We start from the raw sequence: 22,796 nt of genomic DNA on the forward strand, positions 1-22,796 counted from the left end.
GCCTGTGTCTGCATCCTCATTGTGCTGCAAATATTTAACATTTTCAAATTAAAGCCCTTCCCTTTATTTCCTCTTGTTGCTATTTTCCATATTCCTGGTTGCCAGGTCTGTTTTGGGAGGGTCTAAGCCTGTTGTTATTTTGAGCGGCAGCCAACAAACATCCCTGCTTCTCTCTCACACATTCTAGCTGTGAAATGACGCGCAGTGCCGTCTAGTGACACTGCTGTAAAATGCAGTGTATAGTCATTATGAATGGGAGATTGTGGGACATGTTCAAACAAAGAAAAGAACCATTGAGTTATTGGTTTATTTGAAAGGAACGACAAAGGAATACAGTATAAAACATATGTATGAAACTCAAGTTCACAACTGGTTGTTGCTGCTTCACAGTATCAGTGCTACACATCCATTGGGAGCTGTTAAGACAGTTGCTCAGGTGATCGTAATACTGCTCGAGTGAGGAGGCCACAGAGGACTGTGCTAACCCTCCAGCATGTTTGTGACTGGTGGAGCTTTCCTCCAGTCTGTGACACACTCAAATCTCAATCATTAACAACTACCAGTGAAAGAAAATAGCTGCTTCCTAAATGTAAAAATGTAAATGTATAGGACTAATATGTTTTTTTAAAAATGACACGAAATGTTTGGTCATGGTGTTCAGTAAAGGAGTCACAGCTTTGTTACTCCTTCTTGCTGCTCTCCTGTCCTTCAAAGATGGGGTACTTCTTCTCCACCTCAGCCCACATCAGGGTGCCGTTAGCCAGATCTCGAACCACTCCTGGCAGCTCGGAGACCTGCAAGACAATTTTTGTGTATTAGAAACAAAGTATCAGCTTTAATGCTGTATGAGTCTCACATTTTGTTCTCATGAGTTGCAGTTTTCGTATTTCTACCTCAGCCCTGATCTGCCTCATGGAGTCGCGGTCTCTCAGTGTGGCAGTGTGAGGCGTCTTCTTCACTGTGTCGAAGTCAATGGTGATGCCGAACGCCACTCCGATCTCGTCGGACCTGGCGTAGCGCCTGCCGATGGATCCAGAGGAGTCGTCAACTTTGTGGGACACGCCGTTTTTAGTCATCGCCTCAGCTTTAAAGGAGAAAGAAGAGGACGACAAAAATTAGCAATTATTTTGAGTACTTGAGCTTTAGAAAGAAAAAAAGGGTATTCAAGTAGAAACAGTTAAAGAAATAGTTTGAAATTTTGGGAAATACATTTTATTTCCCTTAGTGACAATAGTTAGATCAGATTATGACACAACTAATTAGACATTCAATAAATATGATGCCAACTAGCCAGTTAGCCTAGCTTAACATGACAACAAGAGTCTCTGAGAAGTAACTGCCCTCGACCAAGAAAAACTCCAGCACATAACCCCCTTAACACCATAATGTGTAGTTTTTACACTCTTGGTTTGTACAGATTTAACAAATTTGATAGAATATGTCAAGAAGTTAGCTTAAGACGCGTTGAAAGGCAAAATGTATTACCGTCAGTAAGCCAGGCTAGCAGTGCTGTTTTCAGCCTTGCTAGGCTAAGCTAACCGTCCGCTGGCACTAGTTCCGTATTTAAATGACAGATTTAAGAGTGGTGTTGATTTTTTTATCCGACTCTGAACTAGAAATAAAACTATTTAACAAGCTACTTCTCTTAACTGCAGGGGTGGACAGTACGAAAGTAAACTTGAGGGAACTTTCTGGTAAACTTATTACTTTTACTCTACTACATTTGAAAGACAAATATCGTACTTTTGACTCCACTACTATGAATATTCTCGTCACTCGCTACTTTTGCTTTGAAGTCAGCTGGTGATTTCCTTGTCTTTTCTAAAATCTGAAAGACAATAAACTGTGTTCCTGTAGTTCTGCCTGTGGTTTGTCTAAGTGGTGTTGCCGTGCCTGTACCTCGAGTGTCACCATGGTTGAACGTAGAGCAAACGTCGCTCAGATCAGGCAGTTCATTTAGTGGTGGTAATGATGGATACGGCAGAAATTCTCCCTGGTCATCAGGTATTTTTGGTTGTTCTTATTATTGTTCCTATTATTCTGGAGCTGCTAATCTGGAAATCTGTCGCATGTGAGTTTAAAAATGTAAATAATGTTTTCTAAATAAACCTAGCGCAGCAGAATGACTGCACTCATGCTTTGTGAAAAGACAATGTTTTCAGATTTGAGAGTTTGAATACCCGGTTCAGTTGTTTTTTTGTCTCCAGAGAGTCAACACCATGAGTTGGCGGTTTGACTGAAAATCTGATTTGAGTGTGTGTTAGAAGAGGTGTTCTTCTTTTGGCCAGTTTCCGTTCCCATTCATTTTGTTCCCGCCCCTCTCCAGTGACTCTCACTTCTCCTTTCGGAGTTTTATTCCCACTGCCACCTTTGAGAAACCCAAAGGACCCATATTGCTTTGACCCTTTTGGGACATGTGCAAAGTTTTGTTAGCTTCCCAAACGGCGACCCGTGTCCTCCAGGTTTTGTTTCTCTGGAAACGTAACAGAACTTAATAATGCTAATACTGAAATCTGAAAGTTAGCATCACACTCACATAGCTGCTGGACGAATGGCACAAACTCCTGGTTTTGGCTCAGAGGAAGGATGGAGCATTTGTATGGAGCTACAGTGGCAGGGAAGCTGAAATACTGGACAATAAAAAAAGTCATTTTCAGTTATGAGGATCAGTGAGACAATTTTAAATCAACATGTTATTTCTCTCAGGTCTCATTCGTTGTTTTGTTTTCTCACCGTCCTCTGTTCATCCCCCTGCCGGACGCGGAACGAGTGCTCGAAGATAGAGTACATGATTCTTCCGATGCCAAAGGACGGCTCGATTACATTGGGAACAATCTCCTCCACTGTGGGAAAAGAGAGACGGTTGTTTTCCCACATGAACAAGTCACTGTTGCAGCTCTGAGGCAGGTTTCATGTGGGCTCTTACCGTGCAGAGTTTTCTGGAACCTCTTCACACTGACCATGTCTTTGGTCAGTTTAAATGTCTGGCCCTCTGTCTCAAAGCTGAACTCCCTACAGACAAAAAAACAGCATCACCGATTAGCAAAACCCATTCATGAATAAACCTAATGGAGTTAGCTTCAGCAGTGATTACTGCCGTGTACAATTACCCCTTTTCATTGAGAAGCTTCTCCTGGTCTGTGATGTAGCATTCATCACAGACAGCCAGGAAGTCCAGCACCAGCTTGGCATCCTTCTTGAAGGTTGTTCCGATTGGTCCTCTTTTGGGCTCAAACTGGACGACATTCACCACTTTGTGTTAAGAAGTTAAGGAGTAGAACAGAGGGGTGTAGTTTGCCTTCATTTTATGGAGAATAAAGTCTTGTTGAGCAGGTGGAATAAAACATAAACTCAAGAAAATGATAGTGATGCATTTGTTTTGAATATTCTTTTATAATAATATTACACCCCCTTGGTCAAACGTCATCATGCTAATGTACCAATGAATTACAAACTTGCTTTAAATAAATGTCTGTTAAGTCTCTATCTATCGCTGAATGAGGTAACACAATGGTGATTGGGCCTATGGCCCACTGATGAAAGCCTTTGCATTTGCAGTATATAGTATTATTTTATTATATATATATATATATTTGTTTTTTGTTTTTTTTTCGTTTTCCATCAGCCAGCAGTGGTTGGTCTGCCAGAGAGGGTAGGCGGAGCTAAGCGGCTGCTTTTCCGGTCTCTCGAGCGTTGCGAGTAAACAGTAATCTACTATGGCTGAACAAACAAAGAAAAGATCGATGACTACAGATACAACTTCAAACATAAGTGAAAATCCAAAGAAGAAGAAACAAACTCGACGCTCAGATGAAGGCAAACAGTCTAAAAAGGAAAGCGACCATCAGCGAGGGAAATCTAGAGTTACAACCGGAGCCAAACGTGGATGTCACGCATGCGACACTGTCTGGATATCTGGGAAGTGTGCTCCCGAAATTACCGTTTGTCGCCATAGGTGCCGCCAAAGAGAACGAAACTGAGATCTTCAAGATTATAACTTTAAAGATCTTCCAGAAATATTTGAAGATGTAAAATACAAGACAAAAAACCCCAAAACAAGTCTCTCACAAAAGAATTGGTGAATAAGAAATTAATTTCAATTTTAAGACTGGACACAAGATGTTTCCTTCTTGACTTAGAAAGTACATTCTCAGTGTGTCAGATCTGATCAGATGTGTGTAAGATGTTTGAAACACAACTGGTTTCTAAACTTGTTGTGATGTGACAAAACTCTTCCATTATGGTGCACACATTAAACTCAGATATCAGGTGAGCACAGGGAAACTTCCTCCTTTAAACAGATAATGTTAAAAAACAGACTAGTGTCAGAATGTGCACAGTGAAAGACAAACATAAGAATGTCCTGACTGAAAGCAGAACACATTTTTGAGTGAAGAGAGACTTTAAAGATCTCGATTTAAAAATAGACTTTGGCGACTCCTGCTGGTAGTTTCACAATAAGAGAGACTGTACTCGACAGCACTCCAGGCTGCTGTGTCCAATAACATGCCTAGAATTGATTATAGCATTCAGTTTTTTAAAGATAGTTGTTGCAGGAAAAGAACACTACATGCCTAAAAGGATATGGGTTCCTTCAGGGGCTTTTCCGCCACCAGGGGGACCTTGGTGGCTCTGGAGTGACACGAAAGGTCGTAGCAGGATCTGTCAGCACAGCCCACAATCTCAATCCAGCCCTGAGGGAGAAAAACAAACCAGTCTCGGCTCATGTTTAAGCTTCCAAACGTCTCAGCCTATACGTGTCAGTAAAAGAGAAGAAGACTTACATAGGAGGTTTTGGACTCGGCGTCCCAGCAGTCGCAGGCGTAGTGAGCCATCTCGTTCTCCATGTGCTGACGGAAGCGGACTTTGTCTTTGGACAGACCGGCTTTAATGAGATAGAGGTAGATTCTGCCAATATAATATCCCAGGACGGAGTTGTTGATCACTCCCTGAAGAGAAAGAAAGAAGATTTATTATAGGTATAAATAAGAGACATTTTCGGCATAATTTAAGAAGTCAAGCATATCTTCCTACCTGCTCCACAGCGTCCCCCAGCCTCATGATCTGAGCGGACTGCCCGCTGGTCTGAGCCTTGGACGAGAACAACAAGATCTCCAGGTCGGCCACGTTGGAGAACTTCGGGTGCACCTTGTCATTCGGATCCACAAAGTGCTCGATCTCAGCCATGGTGAACTCCCTGCAGGCAGGAGAAGTCACGTCTCAAAATACTTGTCATTAAAATTTTCAGTTGAGTTATTAAAGAGTTTCCGTCTACCTGACGCGGATGAGTCCAGAGCGAGGAGAGATCTCGTTCCTGAAGGAGTTTCCGATCTGAGCGGCTCCAAAGGGAAGTTTTCCCTGGTTGAACTCCAGTAAGCGTTTGAAGTTGAGGAACATTCCCTGAGCTGTCTCAGGCCTCAGATAGCTGCAAAGACACCATCATTTACCACAGTGTTAATACAGGAAACCTCTTTTAACATAAGAAGCGTGAGACAGAAGATTTACTGATCAGTACCCGGGCATGTTCCCCCCTGGCCCGATGGATGTCTGGAACATCAGGTTGAAGGAGATGGGGGCTGTGAGGTCATTTCCTGTGGAGGGAGACTTGACGTTGTACTTCACAAACAGATCACTCAGCTCCTGCTGGGTGTAGTTATCCATCTGAAACCGAAAGTAAACCACAACAGGATGTCAGCTTACCCAGCCACTTCAGATATGAATTTGCTTGGTGTGCGTGGGAGAAGTGTGAGCAAACAAGCGCTCACCTGAGTGATGACATCCTCCATCTCGGCCTTCGTCTCAGTGGTGCATTTCTCATCAGACATCAGTTTTTTTAAGTGAGCTGCGAGGAAACAAACACGCCATGTAACAGCCGAAGAATTAAAGCAACAGATGCTCAAGTCATAATTATTATATTAAAGCTCCTGTGAGGAGTTTTTCGCTGGTTATGAAACAGACTGAAATTAATTCTGATGACTCTATATGACCTACAAAAGCAAACCAGACCATCAGCGACAAGACTGATTATTTCTATATAGTTATTTTTAATGGCTGAAACTGCTGGCAGGGGGTAGGTGTCAGACGAAGTGATTAACTGCACGCTGCCTTTGTTTATATTTTCCAGGGCAAACATTTAAAGAGAGTGATACATATGACTGTTACAGAAAGCAGGATGAGATTTAAATCAACAAAGAGAAAAGAGGTACAGCTTTGTCCACGGGGGGGCGCCAAAGTCGACACTAACCGAAAGTTCCTCACAGCAGCTTTAATTTGTGCAGCAGCTTGGTGTTTTTTTTGTCATGAAAATGTCATGAATCTGAATTAAATGTCACTGGAAAAGGAGGCTCAAAAGAAGCCTAAGATTGAGCATTTTCCCACAATTTAGCATCAGAATCAGCAAACATCATAAGTATTTCTATTTTTTGGGGAGCAACAAGCATTGGTTAATTTTCCTTACGTTTATTTTTGTCTTTGTTAAGCACATTATAAACTGTCCCGATCCTTTTTTATGAGTACACGCAAAGCTTTAAGCCTTATTTGGAAAATTCTTAAGCGTATAAAACTTTATTGAAACCTAAAATATAATAAAAAATGATGCATATGGCAGAAAAGATTTAGAATAGAGAAGAGAGAATCAAGAAAAAGACACAATTACATCTGAAAAATGTAAGAAATAAAACTATAGTTTGGTCTATGTACTTGAAAATTTTATATATCTCAACTATTCTGTTCCTTTTTTATTAAAAGTGTATTCTAAAAATGTAAAGTTTCAAAAACGTCTGCTATGGTATATCGACAGAGATTAGATAATATAATAAAGCTGCTCCCCTCAGCTTGTCTGTACATGATGTTTAAATAAAGTTATGTCACTAGAAGCTTAACATGTTGAGTATGTTCAAGGATGTACAGACTGACTCCACATTAAGGAACACCTGAAAAACCAGTCACCCATGACTTCTCCCCCCGACCTACAACTCTCCCTGAGGAATTGAACCAGTGAGGCAGGTAACAACCTGCACACACGCTGCTCTGCACAGAGGAATTCAAAAACATGGAAAATATCAGCAAAATCGATGAGAAAGATGATTACTGTGATGTAATCTGACAGTCTGGAGGTACTTGAATTTCTAACAAGTATCAGATCATGTGCAAGTACACACCTCAGCTGGTGTTCAGCCTGCAGGGTGTAGGTGTGAAATCTGACACCTTGTTAGCAATGCAAAGAAATAACTGAAAGCTCAAGCATGGAGTAGGCGGGGCTTCTTTTAATCCTTTAAATGCTGTCATGGTGTGAGAAAAAGTAAGTCACCTTTGAGGAGGTGATCAGCGCGGTAGCATTCTCCCGTCTTGGCATCTTTCACCATGTAGTCAGCAAATTTATCCACGTGCCCCGACGTCCTGAAGAGAGTAACAACTTTAAAGACAAATGTCACGCAGCTACAGATTGCACCTCCTGAATCGAAACAAGTTTAGATGCAAAATTACCAAATGCTTATTTTGAACTTACTTGAGGACAGGCTCAGGAGTCAGCATGGTGCAGTCGATCTCCAGGATCTGCTCCTCCTGGATGAAGTGCTGCCTCCACACCTGCAGGATGTTGTTCTTCAGGGCACAGCCCACAGGGCCGAAGTCGTACAGGCCGCTCACACCTGAGAGACAAACCCAGCAGTGATTAATCTATGCATTGAAATATTTGGAAGTTATGGATCCTCTCTGTGACTTCACTTTAATTCATGCGTAATATTTTACCTCCATAAATGGCAAAAGCCTGATCGTAGAAGAACCTCCTCTTTAAGGTGTCCTCCATCTTCACGCGGTCCACTGTGTCATCTTTGGGCTGCAGCGCCAGCTCCTACACACACCCACACACACACAAACACACACACACACACACACACACACACACACACACACACACACACACACACACAGGTGAATGCTTACTTGCAATGCCATTATGACACATATAGAAAGTGAAACCAAAAGGAAAATATAAAACAAGCCTTTGTAAGACAGACCTTTGCTTCAAGAATCTTCTTCCTTGCTTTCAGCTCTGCAACAGCTTTGTTCATTTCCTGCTCTGTTGCGCCCTTTTCCTTTAATTGATGCACCAGGTCACCCTGAGGACAAATACTTTATTTCACCTTTTTCCCACACAACTTGACAAAACACCTCAACAATCATCCTTGTAATTGTTTTTTATTGAATTTGTAATTATACCTATTAAAAATCCTAATTTGTATAAATGCGTTATTTCAAAATAATTAAAAAAAAAATCTGCGCTCGGAGATAAGTGTATGTTTGTTCGTATTGTAAATCTATTTATGAATAATTATAAATGCAATTAAAGTGACAAATTGCAGTTTGGATGGTGCAAAGTGTAACTTTCACTTCTGTTTCACACCTCGATGCTCTGTAGAATTTCTTGTCTTTTGAAAACAACCGGTCTGAAACCTGCTGCATACATTGTAGCCAAACAACGTTCAAATTTTGTTCAAAAATTATTTTGCATTTGTTTTAATCATTATAGACACAAACTGAAAAGCTTAATACAATTTGCTAATGCTACTAAGATGCGACAATTAAATTCGGCAGTGATTTGTTGGTATTTTAGTTGTTATTTTATGCTCCAAACACAGAAATCACTGTAATGTCTGTGTTAATACGCACTATTTGGGTGTTTCTGTGTGAGCATGCTCCGAAAAGTTTTTAAAATATTCTCAAAAAAATTATCTAGTATTATACGTCAATGGTCGCTCTTTGTGGTAAAACTGCATGCTCGGTTTTGCAGGTGTGTAACCTGTCGCAGTAACTCACCTGTTCCCTCACAGCTTCCCTCAAAGGCGCGAGCACTTCTTCCATCTTGACACGTTTAAAAAGCTCCGAGCAGCGCTCTTTCAGCAGTCAGACGTGGATCTGAACTCAGAACTGTTTTCTTCCCGGTTTAAGGGCCGTTCTCTTATAGAGAGGAGGAGGAGAAGGGAAGAAGGGGAGGCGCGTTCTTGTACATTCTGTATTGTGTTTGAAACCAGCGCTTTTTGTTGCATCATCCAGGAAGCTCAGACTTTACTTTCATTGTGCAGGCTCTATAGGTTCTAAAAGTGACTTTTATTGAGTGCAAAAATAATTATTTTATTAAATGCATCCAGCACGGCTGCTTTAAAGTAGCTTGTGGTCCCAGGGCACAAATAAGTTCTTGGGACCCCTTTGACCCCCCCTTTGAACCAGCTCATACTCCTGCACACATCAGACTACAAATAGCAGAATTATATATTTCATTGAGGCCAAATTCTTTTATAATTAGACCTAACAGAAATGCACTTAGACAATGCAACATTTGACTAAGACAAAGATTACAAGACTAGATTTTGACAGCAGGCCCCTGTGGGATATTAAGACAATTAAGGACTCTTTATGGAGGGTACGACTTGTCTTAAAACACTCATTTCCTGTTTGTATTGATTGAAAATGCCCCCGAGTACGATCATTTGTTAAATATAAATGACCCCTTAACCCTTGCAGTCCTGACCCAGTTGTACACTTTGGACTCTTACAAAGTCTAACGACTAATTCAACAGCATATCAAGCATCAGGCCTTCTAGCTATAATCAAGTATGAATCTTATTTTGTAATCCTGTAATGTTTCAAAATGTCTTCATAAATACTCACAGTAAACACTGCCTATAGACTTTTCTTTACTGTTAAAGCATGTGGAGGTTTAGGGTCTTTCCAATAACTAAAAGGGATTTCTTGTAAACCCCTCCCAAGTAATAATGGACGATCTGGCGCCATCCAGTGGCCACCATTAATATCAAATATCAAAGGGACCCTGTTATATTTGTATTATATATTTTATATTGTAATAATCCTACATGCAGTCATGTTACATAAGATAAAGCTGCAACACGTTAACAAGACTTTAGGGTTGAATTAAACAACAGAAGTGCTTATAGGGGACAGTTTTAGAAGGATAATGAAAGTGAAAATCAATTCAGCAGTAGCTATATAACATTGTATAGACTCATTGGGGTAAAAGTGAAAGTGAAAATCTGATATTATAATTTGAATTCAAGATAACAATGCATGCTAAATACAGTTATTGTCTCAGGACATGTTTCCAAATACGTAAGCTAATATCATTTTGCTGATTGGAGCGCAGCACTTCATGATTTCTTACAAGGTATAATAAGTAGGATTTTCCTAGAAATATAAAATAGACTTTTACAAATATAATATGATGTAAATAATAACTTATGGGCCTCTATACACGTGTGTTGGTGAGTGGGTGTGAGGACCCTTCCCTCTGCATCTATTCTGTTTTGCTTTGCACAGGACGTTTTCAGGAGGGGCGCTGTTGTGGTTCCCTGAGCCAATCACAGCGTATAGGTGAGTGTGGGAGTGGTTCAAATTAGCAGCTGGGCCCCATTCAGACCGGCGAACACGGCGAAAGAGCGATGCAGAGCTGGCCTTCTTTCTGTTGGACAGGTAGCTGCCTCAAACCGGTTAGGACGAGCTAACCAGCGGTTAGCATGCTAGCGCAAAGGTAACCATGATGCTGTCGGTGTTTGCTCGCCGGGATGGGCGTGTTCTCGCACGACTAAGATTGAGCTTCTGGTGACGCAGAGCCCAGGAGGAGGGGCCCAGTTTGAATGTGTTGTTGACAAAATGCAAGAAAATCTTACTTATTATACCTAAGCTGGTGTGTTTGTGACTTGATGCTCTTGATAAATAAACAAACAGCTGTGTGCCCGTGTCCAGTAAGTGCTGGTTGTTTTTATTGAAACTCTTTTATATTTCAATCCAATCTGCCTGAAGTCTGGAATGGTGGAGGCCTCGATCCAATGACGAATACAACCCGATTACATTTTCTCCCTTTTAAAACACGACATGGTCACATGGATGAAAAGTTGCTCCTCAAAGAAACACCAGTCCTGTGCGAGCTTTCCACAGCTGTTAGATATGATGAATACATGACATTTTAGTGATGGCAGCGGTGCAGAACACGAGGAGGGCCCGGTGCGTCGCTGTAGCTTATCACAATACGGTTGCAGTTTTTCTTCCTGGTGATGCAAATGCAACAAAGTCTGTGTGGGTTTTAATGGAGTGAGAGGCAGATGAGGGAGCTTTACTCTTCAACCGTGTCCTTCTTGCTGGTCTCCTGTCCTTCAAAGATGGGGTACTTGCTCTCCACTTCTGCCCAGCTCATCGTGCCGTTGGCCAAATCCCGAATGATCACAGGCAACTCGCTGACCTGAGGAGAGAGGGACACGTTTACTTTACACGTTACTTCTGAAGAGCGTGTCGATATCTAGAGTCAGTGAGCTTCATAGTTTAGGGGAATTAAACCAGAAGGCTCTAACAGGAAACACAAGGAACATTTAAAAGAAAAGCGAACCCTAACCTACATTTACGAGACTAAATAAGGGAAGTTGTGGTGTACCTCGGCCCTGATCTGCCTCATGGAGTCTCTGTCTCTCAGCGTGGCAGTGTGAGGCGTCTTGTTCACTGTGTCAAAGTCGATTGTGATGCCAAACGCCACACCGATCTCGTCCGTCCTGGCGTAGCGCCGCCCGATAGATCCTGAGGAGTCGTCCACTTTGTGAGACACACCGTTTTTGGTCATGGCCTCCGCTAAGAGAGAGAGAGGGGAAAAGTTAACCGACACAGCAGCAGCAGCAGCAGCACATGCTGATTTCCCTCCACTGAGACAGAAATAGAACAGAAACTTTGCCATTATGTGGGAACTTACATAATTCCTTCACGAAGGGCACGAATTCCTGGTTTTGACTCAAAGGCAGGACGGAGCACTTGTATGGAGCTACAGTAGCAGGGAAGCTAAAGTACTGCAGAGGAGGAGAAGACAAATGATTATGAATACATAAAGCACCACAGCACATGAAAGTGTAGCCACAGGGTACAATGGGGGGCAGTGGTACAAACTTTTGAGGTTTGCATGATAGAAATATTAAGCTTTGAAAGTGTGGAATGTGAATCATACAAGATTCAGTTAAGCCTTATTTTAATGTTCGTTAAAGCTACAGTAGGGAACATTAATTTATAAGAAATTGAAATGATGTTGATTGCTGATCGGTGACTGAGTGCCCCTTTGTATTTAGTTTGTTTAAAAATGTGTCTGAATCAAACAACCAATCAGGGTTAGCTTTCCACATAACTGGCCAATCACAGCCACTCTGTAAAAAACTAGCGCCATCCGGCTTCTACGTGATGCGGAGGTTGTGTCAGTCAGGAGCTATGGCAACTTGCGGTAAATTTCCTGTACCTCCTTTGCCGACAACGGCATGTACTGCTAAAGAAGCAAAAAGAAGGACGAGCTTGGAGGAGATAAAAGCTAGAAAGAGCCCTGAATAAAAAGAGGGGTCAGACGAGTGGGAGTGTGAGGGGCTAAAGAGCGAACCGATGAAGAGGTAGCACTAAGCTTCAACACCTAGAGGTAAAACAGTGGTCCACACCAAGAATCAGAACTGTAATGATAACTTTAGTATTTAAACAGCATCTCTCCTCTCTCTCTCTCCTTGCCTCAGTGCTGCAGAGAGACGCTCCGCACAACAGCTGAGCGGCACACCGGTTGCAAAATGCACATGCATGTTTGGTGTAGTAGAGTGATACAGAGAATGTTCTTTACACTGGTATGTTCATGTCGCTCACTGCCACTTTAAAGCTGAACCAATCACATGGATGATTCAATTTATTCAAACAATGAGGTCCCAAGGAATTCTGTTTGATATCATAGAGCATGAAGGAAAGAAGCTCCTAAAACCTTAACATAATTAAATCATAAAACATGTTTAAGCCAGAAGGTAAGGCTTTTACTGTTAAGGATCTGCTGCCATGTCTGTCTGATTCACATGGCAAAAAATGGCACTTTGCAAGAACATCAACGTCAATATTATCGTGACATCAAACACCTCCATGTTTACAGTTTACATTGCTGCTGAAGCGTATCCACTCACCGTTCTTTGTTCGTCACCTTCTCTGACTTGGAATGTGTGCTCAAAGATGGAGTACATAATCCTGCCGATGCCAAAGGACGGCTCGATTACATTGGGAACAATTTCCTCCACTGTGGGCAACAAACAGAGACGGAAGCAGTTATAGAAGACGTCCAAGTATCCCAAAACAAAAACGCACTACGACAATAAAATCACGCTTCTCCTGATCTCACCGTGCAGAGTCTTCTGGAAGCGCTTCACGCTGACCATGTCCTTGGTGAGTTTGAACGTCTTGCCTTCTGTCTCGATGGTGAACTCTCTGTGGAGTCAAAAATAAGTCACTGACTGTGCTTCATCAAACGCCCATAATTGTACTGTGACTGTGGTTAACTGCACCCACCCAGTCTCATTGAGCAGCTGCTCCTGCTCTGTGATGAAGCATTCGTCGCACACGGACAGATACTCCATGGCTATCTTTGCATCCTTCTTATACGCCTTCCCGATGGCGCCTTTGTTGGGCTCGAACTGGACGACGTTTACAACTTTGTGTTGAGAAGTTAAGGAGAGTAACAAGGCATCTGGCTTATAATTTTCTCTGTGATGGAACAAATGTTTTCCTTTGCAGTGTCACTTTAAGGATATGGGTTCTTTAAGAGGCTTCTCGGCGACCAGAGGGACCTTTGTAGCTCGTGCGTGACATTTCAGATCGAAGCAGGAGCGGTCAGCGCATCCAACGATCTCGATCCAGCCCTGCGAGAGACAAACATTTACTCAGAGCACACTTCTGACAACTCCCCGATAAGCCAGGAGGAGACGATGGAGGAGAGCTTACGTAGGAGGTTTTGGTTTCAGCATCCCAGCAGTCACAAGCGTAGTGAGCCATCTCGTTGTCCATGTGCTGCCGGAAACGCAGCTTATCTTTGGCGACTCCAACTTTAGTAAGGTAGAGGTAGATCCTCCCGATGAAGTATCCCAGGACGGAGTTATTGATCACTCCCTGAAGAGAGACAGAAGGTAAGAATCAGAGTGCAAGATCATCTCAAAAAAAAGGACCTTGGAGTAATTCCTACCTGCTCCACGGCGTCCCCCAGCCTCATGATCTGAGCAGACTGGCCGCTGGTCTGCGCCTTGGACGAGTACAAAATGATCTCCAGGTCGGCTACATTGGAGAATTTAGGGGAGACCTTCTCGTTTGGATCCACAAAGTGCTCGATCTCAGCCATCGTGAACTCTCTGTGTGAAAGAAAACAACTCACATGTCACATCTTTACAGTAGAGTCAGACTGCTTCAATAATCGGCGACACAGTGGATCTCCCACCTGACACGGATGAGTCCAGAGCGAGGAGAGATCTCGTTCCTGAAGGAGTTTCCTATCTGAGCAGCAGCAAAGGGAAGTTTTCCCTGGTTGAACTCCAATAGTCGCTTAAAGTTGAGGAAGATTCCCTGAGCGGTTTCAGGCCTCAGATAGCTGCAAGTTTAAATCAATCAGTCAACAATGATGCAACATGTAAAGTAAATAAGCTGCAGCTGTACATTTTTATTTTACCCTGGCATGTTCCCCCCCGGCCCGATGGACGTCTGAAACATCAGGTTGAAGGAGATGGGGGCTGTGAGGTCATTTCCTGTAGTGGGAGACTTGACGTTGTATTTCACAAACAGATCTGTGAGCTCCTGCTGGGTGTAGTTGTCCATCTGATGGGGGGAAACAAATACAGTGAATCTGACTGTAACAGCTTCTCCACATGATCCCTTTAAAGGACGGTTTTAAGGCTGACCTGAGTGATCACTTCCTCCATCTGGGCCTTCTTCTCTGCTGCACACTTCTTATCTGACATCAGCTTCTGGAGATGAGCTGCAGGACACATGAAAACGCTGCGTTAAAAGACAGGTGTGATAGTATTTGATAGACCGGAGAATATAAAGTGTGAATATTAGCTGCAAACTTATGAGGAGTGAGATTTCAAGACGACATCTTACATATTATACAACACAGCTTTTCTTGCGTAACATTTTCAGGGGTCATTCGGTCATTTCCTCCAACTCTTCACATTCGGCATACTTGTCATATTTCCGCCCAGATTTTTGGCTGTGCTCCAGTCGCTGTGCTCACAGCAGTGTGTTTAGCTTAGAAAGCCCTGTGTGATTTCAGCTGCTCCGGCCACTTCCATTCAACCTCGGGCACAACAATGATACACGGAGTCCGGCCGACGAGCAGAAACCTCTGATGACACAACTATGGACCATGTCCCTCCCTTCCTCTGCAGAGCTCCACGACAAATACAGATAAACTTATAAAAGACCTCTGATGGAGGCGCTTTAAAGTAATAATCTCAAAGATTTTCATTTAAATAAACGTCTGGTTACGTCAATATCTATCGCCGAATGAGGCAACACAATGGTGATTGAGCCTATGGCCCACTGATGAAAGCCTTTGCATTTGCAGAATTACAGACTGGGTGTCTGTGGCGACTTTCGCGGAAAAAAATCAGAAGCGGCGCCCAGTTAATGACGCTTTTTCCATCACCCAGCAGTGGTTGGCCTGCCAGAGAGAGTAGGCAGAGCTAAGCGGCTGCTTTTCCGGTCCGGTGAGGAAACAGTAATCTACTATGGCTGAACAAACAAAGGAAAGATCGATGGCTACAGATACAACTTCAAAAATAAGTGAAAATCCAAAGAAAAAGAAACAAATTGGACGCTCAGATGAAGGCAAACAGTCTAAAAAGGAAAGTGACCGCCAGCGAGGAAAATCAACAGTCACAACCGGAGCCAACCGTGGACGTCACACCTGCGACACCGTCTGGATATCTGGGAAGGGTGCTCCCGCTATAACGGTTTATCGCTACAAGTGCCGCCAAAGAGAACAAAACTGAAATGTTCTGAAATGACTAATCTTAGACTGTAAAAAACTCAAAGACAAACAAGCAGATGTCTGAAATAGCTCACCTTTGAGGAGGTGATCCGCCCTGAAGCATTCTCCATTCTTGACATCTTTCACCATGTAGTCAGCAAATTTGTCAACATGTCCTGATGTCCTGGTAACAAAGAAACAAACAAAACATCTGATGCATCAAGTCGTGTTAAGAGACGGGATATTGATATTCAATTAAATCCAAACAATGTATCTGCAACCGGGCTATGGAAGGCTGCTATAGTGGCAGCTCCCATGCATAAAATCGCAGAATCAATATGCGCCTGTTCACAAAAAACCCACAGTTCAGCACTTTGGAGCTGACTCCAGGAACCACCAGGCACTCTCTACAGCAGCTTCAAATATTAACATTAATTAAATGCACATAAAAATGTAGACTAAATGTTCGACACTTACTTGAGGACAGGCTCAGGAGTCAGCATGGTGCAGTCGATCTCCAGGATCTGCTCCTCCTGGATGAAGTGCTGCCTCCAGGCCTGCAGGATGTTGTTCTTCAGGGCGCAGCCCACAGGGCCGAAGTCGTACAGGCCGCTCACACCTGAGGAGCATTACTGTACGGTAACAGAATGCTTAAAGACTATGTGTGTGTGGTGTATAAGAACCAAGTGGAACCATTTTTCTTCTAACGTGCTGTCAAAGTCTTACCTCCATAGATGGCAAAGGCCTGATCGTAAAAGAATCGCCTCTTGAGGGTGTCCTCCATCTTGGTTCTGTCGACGATGTCATCTTTGGGTTCCAATGACAGTTCCTGCATTGAAGACCAAGATCCATTTTGAAATGTATGAACAGGGAATGCTTTCTTGATGTTTGAGAAATATGGCTGAAAAGGTCCACTTACTGAAAGAGTCTCCAAACTGCATCTGACTGTTTTTATATAGTATAAAATTCTGTCATCAAAAAGTTTGTTCCCTAAAGCACACTGCAACTCTGTTGTTTACATAAATCTCTGCAGCACGTGTTGTCGGCACCACAACTGAGAAGACGCCGGTCCACACTTGTTTGTTGACAATATATAATTATGTTACATATTCTTTCATTGAGTTGGGCTCAACATCATATTAAAATTCTCTAAATTAAATGCAACCTCAAACCAAACCTGCAATCTAACCTGCATCCCCAGGCAGCACTTATATCCAATCGGCTACTTGTCAACATGGCTGATGGATATGAGTGAAGAAAAGAGTGAAGATGCTCTTTAAATATGTATTTATTGCATCAATAATTGCAGAACAGCCTGACTGTTTAAGCTGAAAATGTATAGAAGCTGTATGATTCACTCAACAGACTAGGTCAGATTCAATTCAAAGCATTAAATGTACAGTTAATTGCACACACCTTGGCCTCCAGAGCTCTCTTCCTTGCTTTCAGTTCAGCCACAGCTTTAGTAACATCCACATCAGGAGCTCCATCCTGCTTCAGTTGACGCACCATGTCCCCCTAAAACAGAGAGGAAGCATGAGACTGACACACAGAAAAGCCCTGAGCCGGCTACATCGACAGTTCAACTCAAGTTTAGACATGTTTTTAAAATCACTTGATGGTTGGGATATTTTTGGCAGCTGCACAGACTTGGCCTGCCTCTCCTCTCAACCCCACCCTGCTGACAAATCTCTGCAGCAGTAGCAGCAGCAGACTGAAACGTGGCAAAGGGCGCAGACATGGCTAGCAGTTAGCATTAGCAGTTAGCTTGACAGCAATGGCTGCCCTCATTCATTGACAGCTTTGCCAGAAGCCGGTCAGGTTAGCCGGTTAGCCTGGCCAGCTATTGTGTTAATGTTATTACGGTTGAGATGATAATAAAGATAACATAACATAAGCAAACACACTTATTCCTTATTAGTTGATATTCTGAGATAATGAGAGGTACCTGTTCTTTGACGGCGAGCCTCAAAGGGGCGAGAATCTCTTCTATGTTGCCGTCCATGGTTTGTCCTTCCGGCAGCTGCAGCCACAGGCTCTTCTTCTTCTTCTTAAACAAGCAGACCGACGTGGAAAACGGCCTGTTTGGAGGCGGGAAGCGGAGCGACTGCCGAGCGAACCGGACCGTGGACACTGGACAGAGGGCGGTAAGCTCAGTGCTGGTCCTCAGCAGTGCTGCTGCTGCGCTACGAAGCATGGACCGCCGTAATGCGAGAAGCGAATGATGAAATCTCTGGAAGTAAGTAAATGCTGCTTCTGTTCCGGGCAAGCACTTTCGTAACGACCGGCACAAACACCCCGCAATGTAACGGCAGATTCGTCAAACAGATATAATAAAATAAAATAAACACATGGATATTAAATTATAATGATTACATTATTTTATTTATATAGTCTTCCACACTGAAAACCTATTTTTGACTATTTATAACTAAAAAAATATTTAGATAAAATGTTATCCATAAATACAAAATACAAAATGCACATGATGCATGTAACTTATGATGTGAAGGCTGATATAGCGAGTCATATTTTTTGTCTCGTCAGTCAAGTGTAATTTTATTATTGTAAACATTTTACTTAGTATTTTTAATTCTTACTAAGACTCCGTTTCTAATTTTATCATACGTCTTCTTTCATTTTATGTAGATATACTTTTTTTTGCTTTGTCGTTATTAAAATGAACTTCCATACAATTATGAGCTTACAAATTATAAGGAAAACAACTGAAATGTTATATAGTTACAGGCCTACTTAATAGTCTTTGGTTGTTTATGATGTTGTGTAACTTTCTGTTACTATGTAATTGTGATATGTTCATGGCTCTACAATGGTGCAGAGAGGCAGATGGCTTTAAAGCAGATACAGTTAAAAACATGGTGGCTACTTTGCTGCAATGAAGGGTTATATTTAAATTAATTAAGGTATCTGTACTCTTAATAAGAAGCTCATTTGCAACAAACAGATTTTACAGCCATTTAAATTCAATGCATTGAACTAAAAAATTGAATAGAACACAAGAGAGCAGGAAAGACATGGATATAAACCCTCAGATATCAATGAAGGCCCCAAATAATCAATCCTGTGAAATCTTTCTGCCCAACTCTTTTGCCTTTTTGTAAAGACAAGGAGTCAATCATTCCTCCCACAAGATAAATCCAAGACACTTCACGTCTCCCCGGGGCTTAAATCTCATCATCGCAGTCTTATTAAAAACCTGTCCTGATTTTGGAGAGGAACGAGATGACGCGGCCTTCACTGTTTCAATCATTTTAATAACCCTCACTGATAGAAAGATTTCCTGACATCTGATTGATGATGGCTGGTTTCTCAAGGACTTCTCAGCCACTTATTGTCGGAGTCTTTTTCAGAGTTAACATCCTTGAGTTCAGGGGGTCACGTTGGATTGTTGACTTGATCAGTTTCGCTTGTTTGGTGGCAAATTTCATTGATCTAATTGACCTTTTTAACAACAGATATTTTAACTTGTTGTAGCAGTTGTTTTGACTCCGCTCTTTTCTATTAACGGTGAGCCAATATGTGCAATCCCAGGACCTGAAATCTGAAGCAGCTAAATGGAATTCAGCCATCATTCACTTAATCGTTTATATCTGTGTTTTCCCTTCTGATACTCGTCTAAAATGTCCACAATCTGGTAACACATGCACAATTTCAGTTTATTTATGCTATGTTATGTTCTGTGTATAGAGATATAAAACAGCAAGCATATACAGTATAGGCTATAAATATAAACACATAAGAGATACACTTTGGTTTTGCATACTTTATATCTATAAATAAAAGATAATAAAAATCAGTTGCAGCAGATCAAGCATTAAACTAGTCATCTATTCCTCCTCTTTTAATGTCAAACACAAACTGCCTGTCAGAAAACATTGCATCAACATCAATAGCTTTAAATGCACAAATTAAAATATATCATAATGATGAATATATACTATGAGGTATGGATTGCCTACTGAATAAAACACCAAGGAAATATACGTTACATAATCTTTCTAAATGTGACTAAAATTCAAATAAGGTTTAACAAATAATGCCTTCTAGCGAGTTCCGATTTTTACCACAAGGTGGCACTGCAGGCAAACGTATGACTTTTTTTGCGCCAGAGACGCCACAAACGTCAGTTTACAGTGTTTTTATTGATCAGTTTGCACACATGATGGTCTTAGGGTAACTTTAACATAATTTTAACAGTAGAACAGGGTTTGGACACATGATTTAAAGCTGTCATTTTGAGTCTGTTGGTACCATTTCAGTTATCAGCCTGATCAAGAGGAAAGGGAGCACTCTTTTGCTTTTAAAATGTCTCTGTCTTTTTATTTCTGTCCAGGTCTTTTAAAACTTACACAAAGGACTAAACTGGTGTATTTGTGCTACACCTCCTAGTTTTACTAAACCAATGACATAATACAGGCAGATTAACAGCACAGATTATATAATCAAGTATTTCAATGCTCAAAAGACAGAAACAAAAGGTTTAAGTTCTTCTATTTCAGTACTGTACCGTGTCCCTGTTCAACCCTTCACCATGTCATTGTTTACCTCGAAGGCTCGACCTCTTGAGGAAACATCGTGTACGAGCCTACGAGGCCCATGCAGGGAGAGCGAGAGAGAGGATTACTGTGTTTCCAATTCTTACTGAACTACACCCACGTTCATAAAACATTCAAAGGACCCGCAGTCTGACGGCACAGCAGATGTATTCGAAGGCGGTGAAAAAACTCATCTGTGTCTTATCAGAGTTAATATCGAGACCATATTTGGTTTAATTATTCATCAACAGAAATGTGTTGCTCCAGGGCCGTGGCTCAGAGAGAGGAATGTCAGAGGGCAGCATTGTTTGATGTCAGTGATAAAGAAGTGAAACCTCCAGTGTTAAACCTTATGTCTCTGTTGGTCTATTATAAGTGGGTCTTTCTTTAAGCCTTTGACACTGACCACTCCCTTCACCAACAAGAGGGTGAGGAACGTTTGTGCCCTTCTGCTGTGATTTTTAAAAGCAATTATCAGTGTCCACAATAAGCTTTTAATGCAGTGCAAAGGCCTACACACACACACACAAGACACACATGCCACCATTTATTCCTGCTATGACTGACTTTATCAGTGCTTTACAGATAAGTTATATAAGCACTAAAACATTACCAGGTTATAAAAGATGTCTGTGGCAATCCTCCTACTCTTTTTAAAACTTGTTATGTTTTATGATTAGCCACTGGGGGGCAGTGAAAACAATATTTACTGCTAGTTTTTGTGATGAGCTCTTGAATGGAGTATAGACTGTATAAAAAGATGGCAACTTACAAGCAAAGCCAAAACATCTCTATCACCCCCTTTTGGCTGGCTGCAGTATAGGTCATAAAGCCCGCCTCCTCCATGTTAACAGATGGGACTTGAGTCAAACTATAAAATCAAAATACACGTCAAATATATTCTCCTCAAACATGGTTTCTGTCATTATAGTTAGTTCTTATCATGCTGATTTACGTCCAAGGGTTAATTTTTCTGACAAGTTTATTTTTATTTGTTATTTGATGCTGTAATAAGTATGATTGACAGCCCTGTTGACAAATAAGTTTGCATATCTGTGAACGTCTGCTTCAGACAGACACAAGAAGCTGTTCTGCTGTTAAACACACCGAGGTGCGGGATCTTTGTTGGTTTTTTTTAGTCAGGTGTGTGTTGGTTAGTGGAAGTGGCTATGGCGGCTCCCCCTGCCGATCTATACTGCGCAGCTCTGGCTCCAAATGACGTCACTAGCGCAAGATGGCAGCGCCTGTCACAGGGTTTTTTGGATTCAATTTCAATTTTTTACTCAACTTTTAACACAATTTTGGTCTCTACCAACTCCTGACTTATCACGGTTTTCCTTTATGGAGTTTATGGTTTAGCTCAGCAGTTAAATCCTGCGTCCTATGTTCAGAGGCTTGTTCCTTGAAGCGGCAGCTCCCTCCCGCGGCCCCTTACCACGCGTCTTTCCCCTCCTCTGACACCATCCACTGTCCTCTATAAAATATATAAAATATCTCCATGGTCATAATAATGAGATAATAGGGTGAAATCATGAGAACAAATTCCTATTTATGAGATGAAAGAGAAATTTTTTTAAAAGATTCAATTCATAATTATGAGATAAATTGATATCATGACATGTCATCTTTTAATTAGGACTTTTTATGTCAACATTTTGACTTTTTAACTGAAAAAAAGGAAATGATAAGCTAGGAAGTCAAAATAAAAGAGATAAAAGTGATATTAATGAGATAAAAAGTCAAAATTAGGAGATAAAAGTTCATGATTATGAGAGAGGAATACATTTTATCCCATGAGCATACCTTTTAATCTCATAATATTAGCTTAATATCGCCCAAGTTTTTGTCTGTTTTTTCCTGGCAGGAATAGGCTTCCATATTTCTTTAAGCAATTATTCATTTAACCCATGCAAACATCTAAGCTGTGGTTACAACAGGTTCTGTGTCATCAGATTTCAAGTGTCCATTCAGTCCTGTCACACACAGTAACCTGAGACTGACTGTGAAGTGCTGAGAAGAGATTCTGATTGTCTCACAGACTGCGGTTGTGGTGTCAGTTGTACACATACATTATTGTAAGTATCACACAGAGGCACTGACCCACGCTGAGAGCATCATGTTGGCCCGGAGATTACATACTAATTATAAGCAGAATCAACAGATGACAGCCTGCCCTTACTGCTGTTTGCCTCCTGTCCATATGCCATCATACGCCCGTCTCTCAGGTGGGGTTATTTAGGGCTGAGGAGTCTCGGCTCCATTAAAGTGACAGCGAAGGTGAAGAGGGACGAACACTCGGACGCGTCACCGCTGGCAACAGACCAGAGAACCACTTTATCTCCCCTGTTGTTATTCTACGGTCCAGTGAGGCTGAAATAGCATGAATAATGTTCGTTTATCAGAGTATGTGGAGGGTGGAGGTCTGTGGTGCACAGGTGGGA

At 41.8% G+C, this 22,796-nt stretch overlaps 2 protein-coding genes and 1 non-coding gene across 3 annotated transcripts; all 3 read right to left on the bottom strand.

Annotated features, from left to right (window-relative positions):
• Positions 1-293: 293 nt before the first annotated feature.
• On the bottom strand, positions 294-8,941 carry LOC138595662 (glycine--tRNA ligase-like). Its single transcript, XM_069667006.1, has 17 exons — positions 8,818-8,941; positions 8,019-8,120; positions 7,750-7,852; positions 7,508-7,649; positions 7,310-7,398; positions 5,766-5,842; positions 5,516-5,661; positions 5,276-5,425; positions 5,035-5,197; positions 4,785-4,949; positions 4,586-4,694; positions 3,111-3,255; positions 2,927-3,012; positions 2,734-2,843; positions 2,537-2,630; positions 894-1,084; positions 294-794 (listed from the first exon to the last, which is right to left on the bottom strand). The coding sequence occupies exons 1-17, from the start codon at positions 8,860-8,862 to the stop codon at positions 681-683; spliced, it is 2,031 nt and encodes a 676-aa protein (XP_069523107.1). The 5' UTR covers positions 8,863-8,941; the 3' UTR covers positions 294-680.
• Positions 8,942-10,745: 1,804 nt separating this feature from the next.
• On the bottom strand, positions 10,746-17,956 carry LOC138595973 (glycine--tRNA ligase). The gene is made up of 17 exons (XM_069667523.1): positions 17,748-17,956; positions 17,216-17,317; positions 16,526-16,628; positions 16,277-16,418; positions 15,895-15,983; positions 14,727-14,803; positions 14,498-14,643; positions 14,270-14,419; positions 14,021-14,183; positions 13,783-13,947; positions 13,592-13,700; positions 13,351-13,495; positions 13,184-13,269; positions 12,972-13,081; positions 11,750-11,843; positions 11,441-11,631; positions 10,746-11,251 (listed from the first exon to the last, which is right to left on the bottom strand). The coding sequence occupies exons 1-17, from the start codon at positions 17,802-17,804 to the stop codon at positions 11,126-11,128; spliced, it is 2,055 nt and encodes a 684-aa protein (XP_069523624.1). The 5' UTR covers positions 17,805-17,956; the 3' UTR covers positions 10,746-11,125.
• LOC138596310 (small nucleolar RNA SNORA84) lies at positions 16,066-16,201 on the bottom strand. Its single transcript, XR_011308581.1, has one exon. It is a non-coding gene; the product is annotated as a small nucleolar RNA SNORA84 (small nucleolar RNA).
• Positions 17,957-22,796: the final 4,840 nt, after the last annotated feature.

The sequence above is a fragment of the Semicossyphus pulcher genome, unplaced genomic scaffold, assembly GCF_022749685.1.
Source record: "Semicossyphus pulcher isolate SPU_LCO1_2020_fin unplaced genomic scaffold, fSemPul1.0.p SCAF_18, whole genome shotgun sequence".
In the NCBI taxonomy this organism is placed as follows: Eukaryota; Metazoa; Chordata; class Actinopteri; order Labriformes; family Labridae; genus Semicossyphus; species Semicossyphus pulcher.

Bases quoted from the DNA above. Each gene is read 5' to 3' on its own strand.
- LOC138595662 (XM_069667006.1), bottom strand. From the start codon at position 8,862: ATGGAAGAAGTGCTCGCGCCTTTGAGGGAAGCTGTGAGGGAACAG. The intron at 5,426-5,515 runs GTACTGATCAGT...GTGTCTTTGCAG, and splicing joins CCAGGGGGGAACATGCCCGG to CTATCTGAGGCCTGAGACAG. The intron at 4,950-5,034 runs GTAGGAAGATAT...CTTTCTCTTCAG, and splicing joins TGGGGGACGCTGTGGAGCAG to GGAGTGATCAACAACTCCGT.
- LOC138595973 (XM_069667523.1), bottom strand. From the start codon at position 17,804: ATGGACGGCAACATAGAAGAGATTCTCGCCCCTTTGAGGCTCGCCGTC. The intron at 15,984-16,276 runs GTAAGTGTCGAA...CTTTGTTACCAG, and splicing joins ACTCCTGAGCCTGTCCTCAA to GACATCAGGACATGTTGACA. The intron at 13,701-13,782 runs GTAAGCTCTCCT...TGTCTCTCGCAG, and splicing joins CTGAAACCAAAACCTCCTAC to GGCTGGATCGAGATCGTTGG.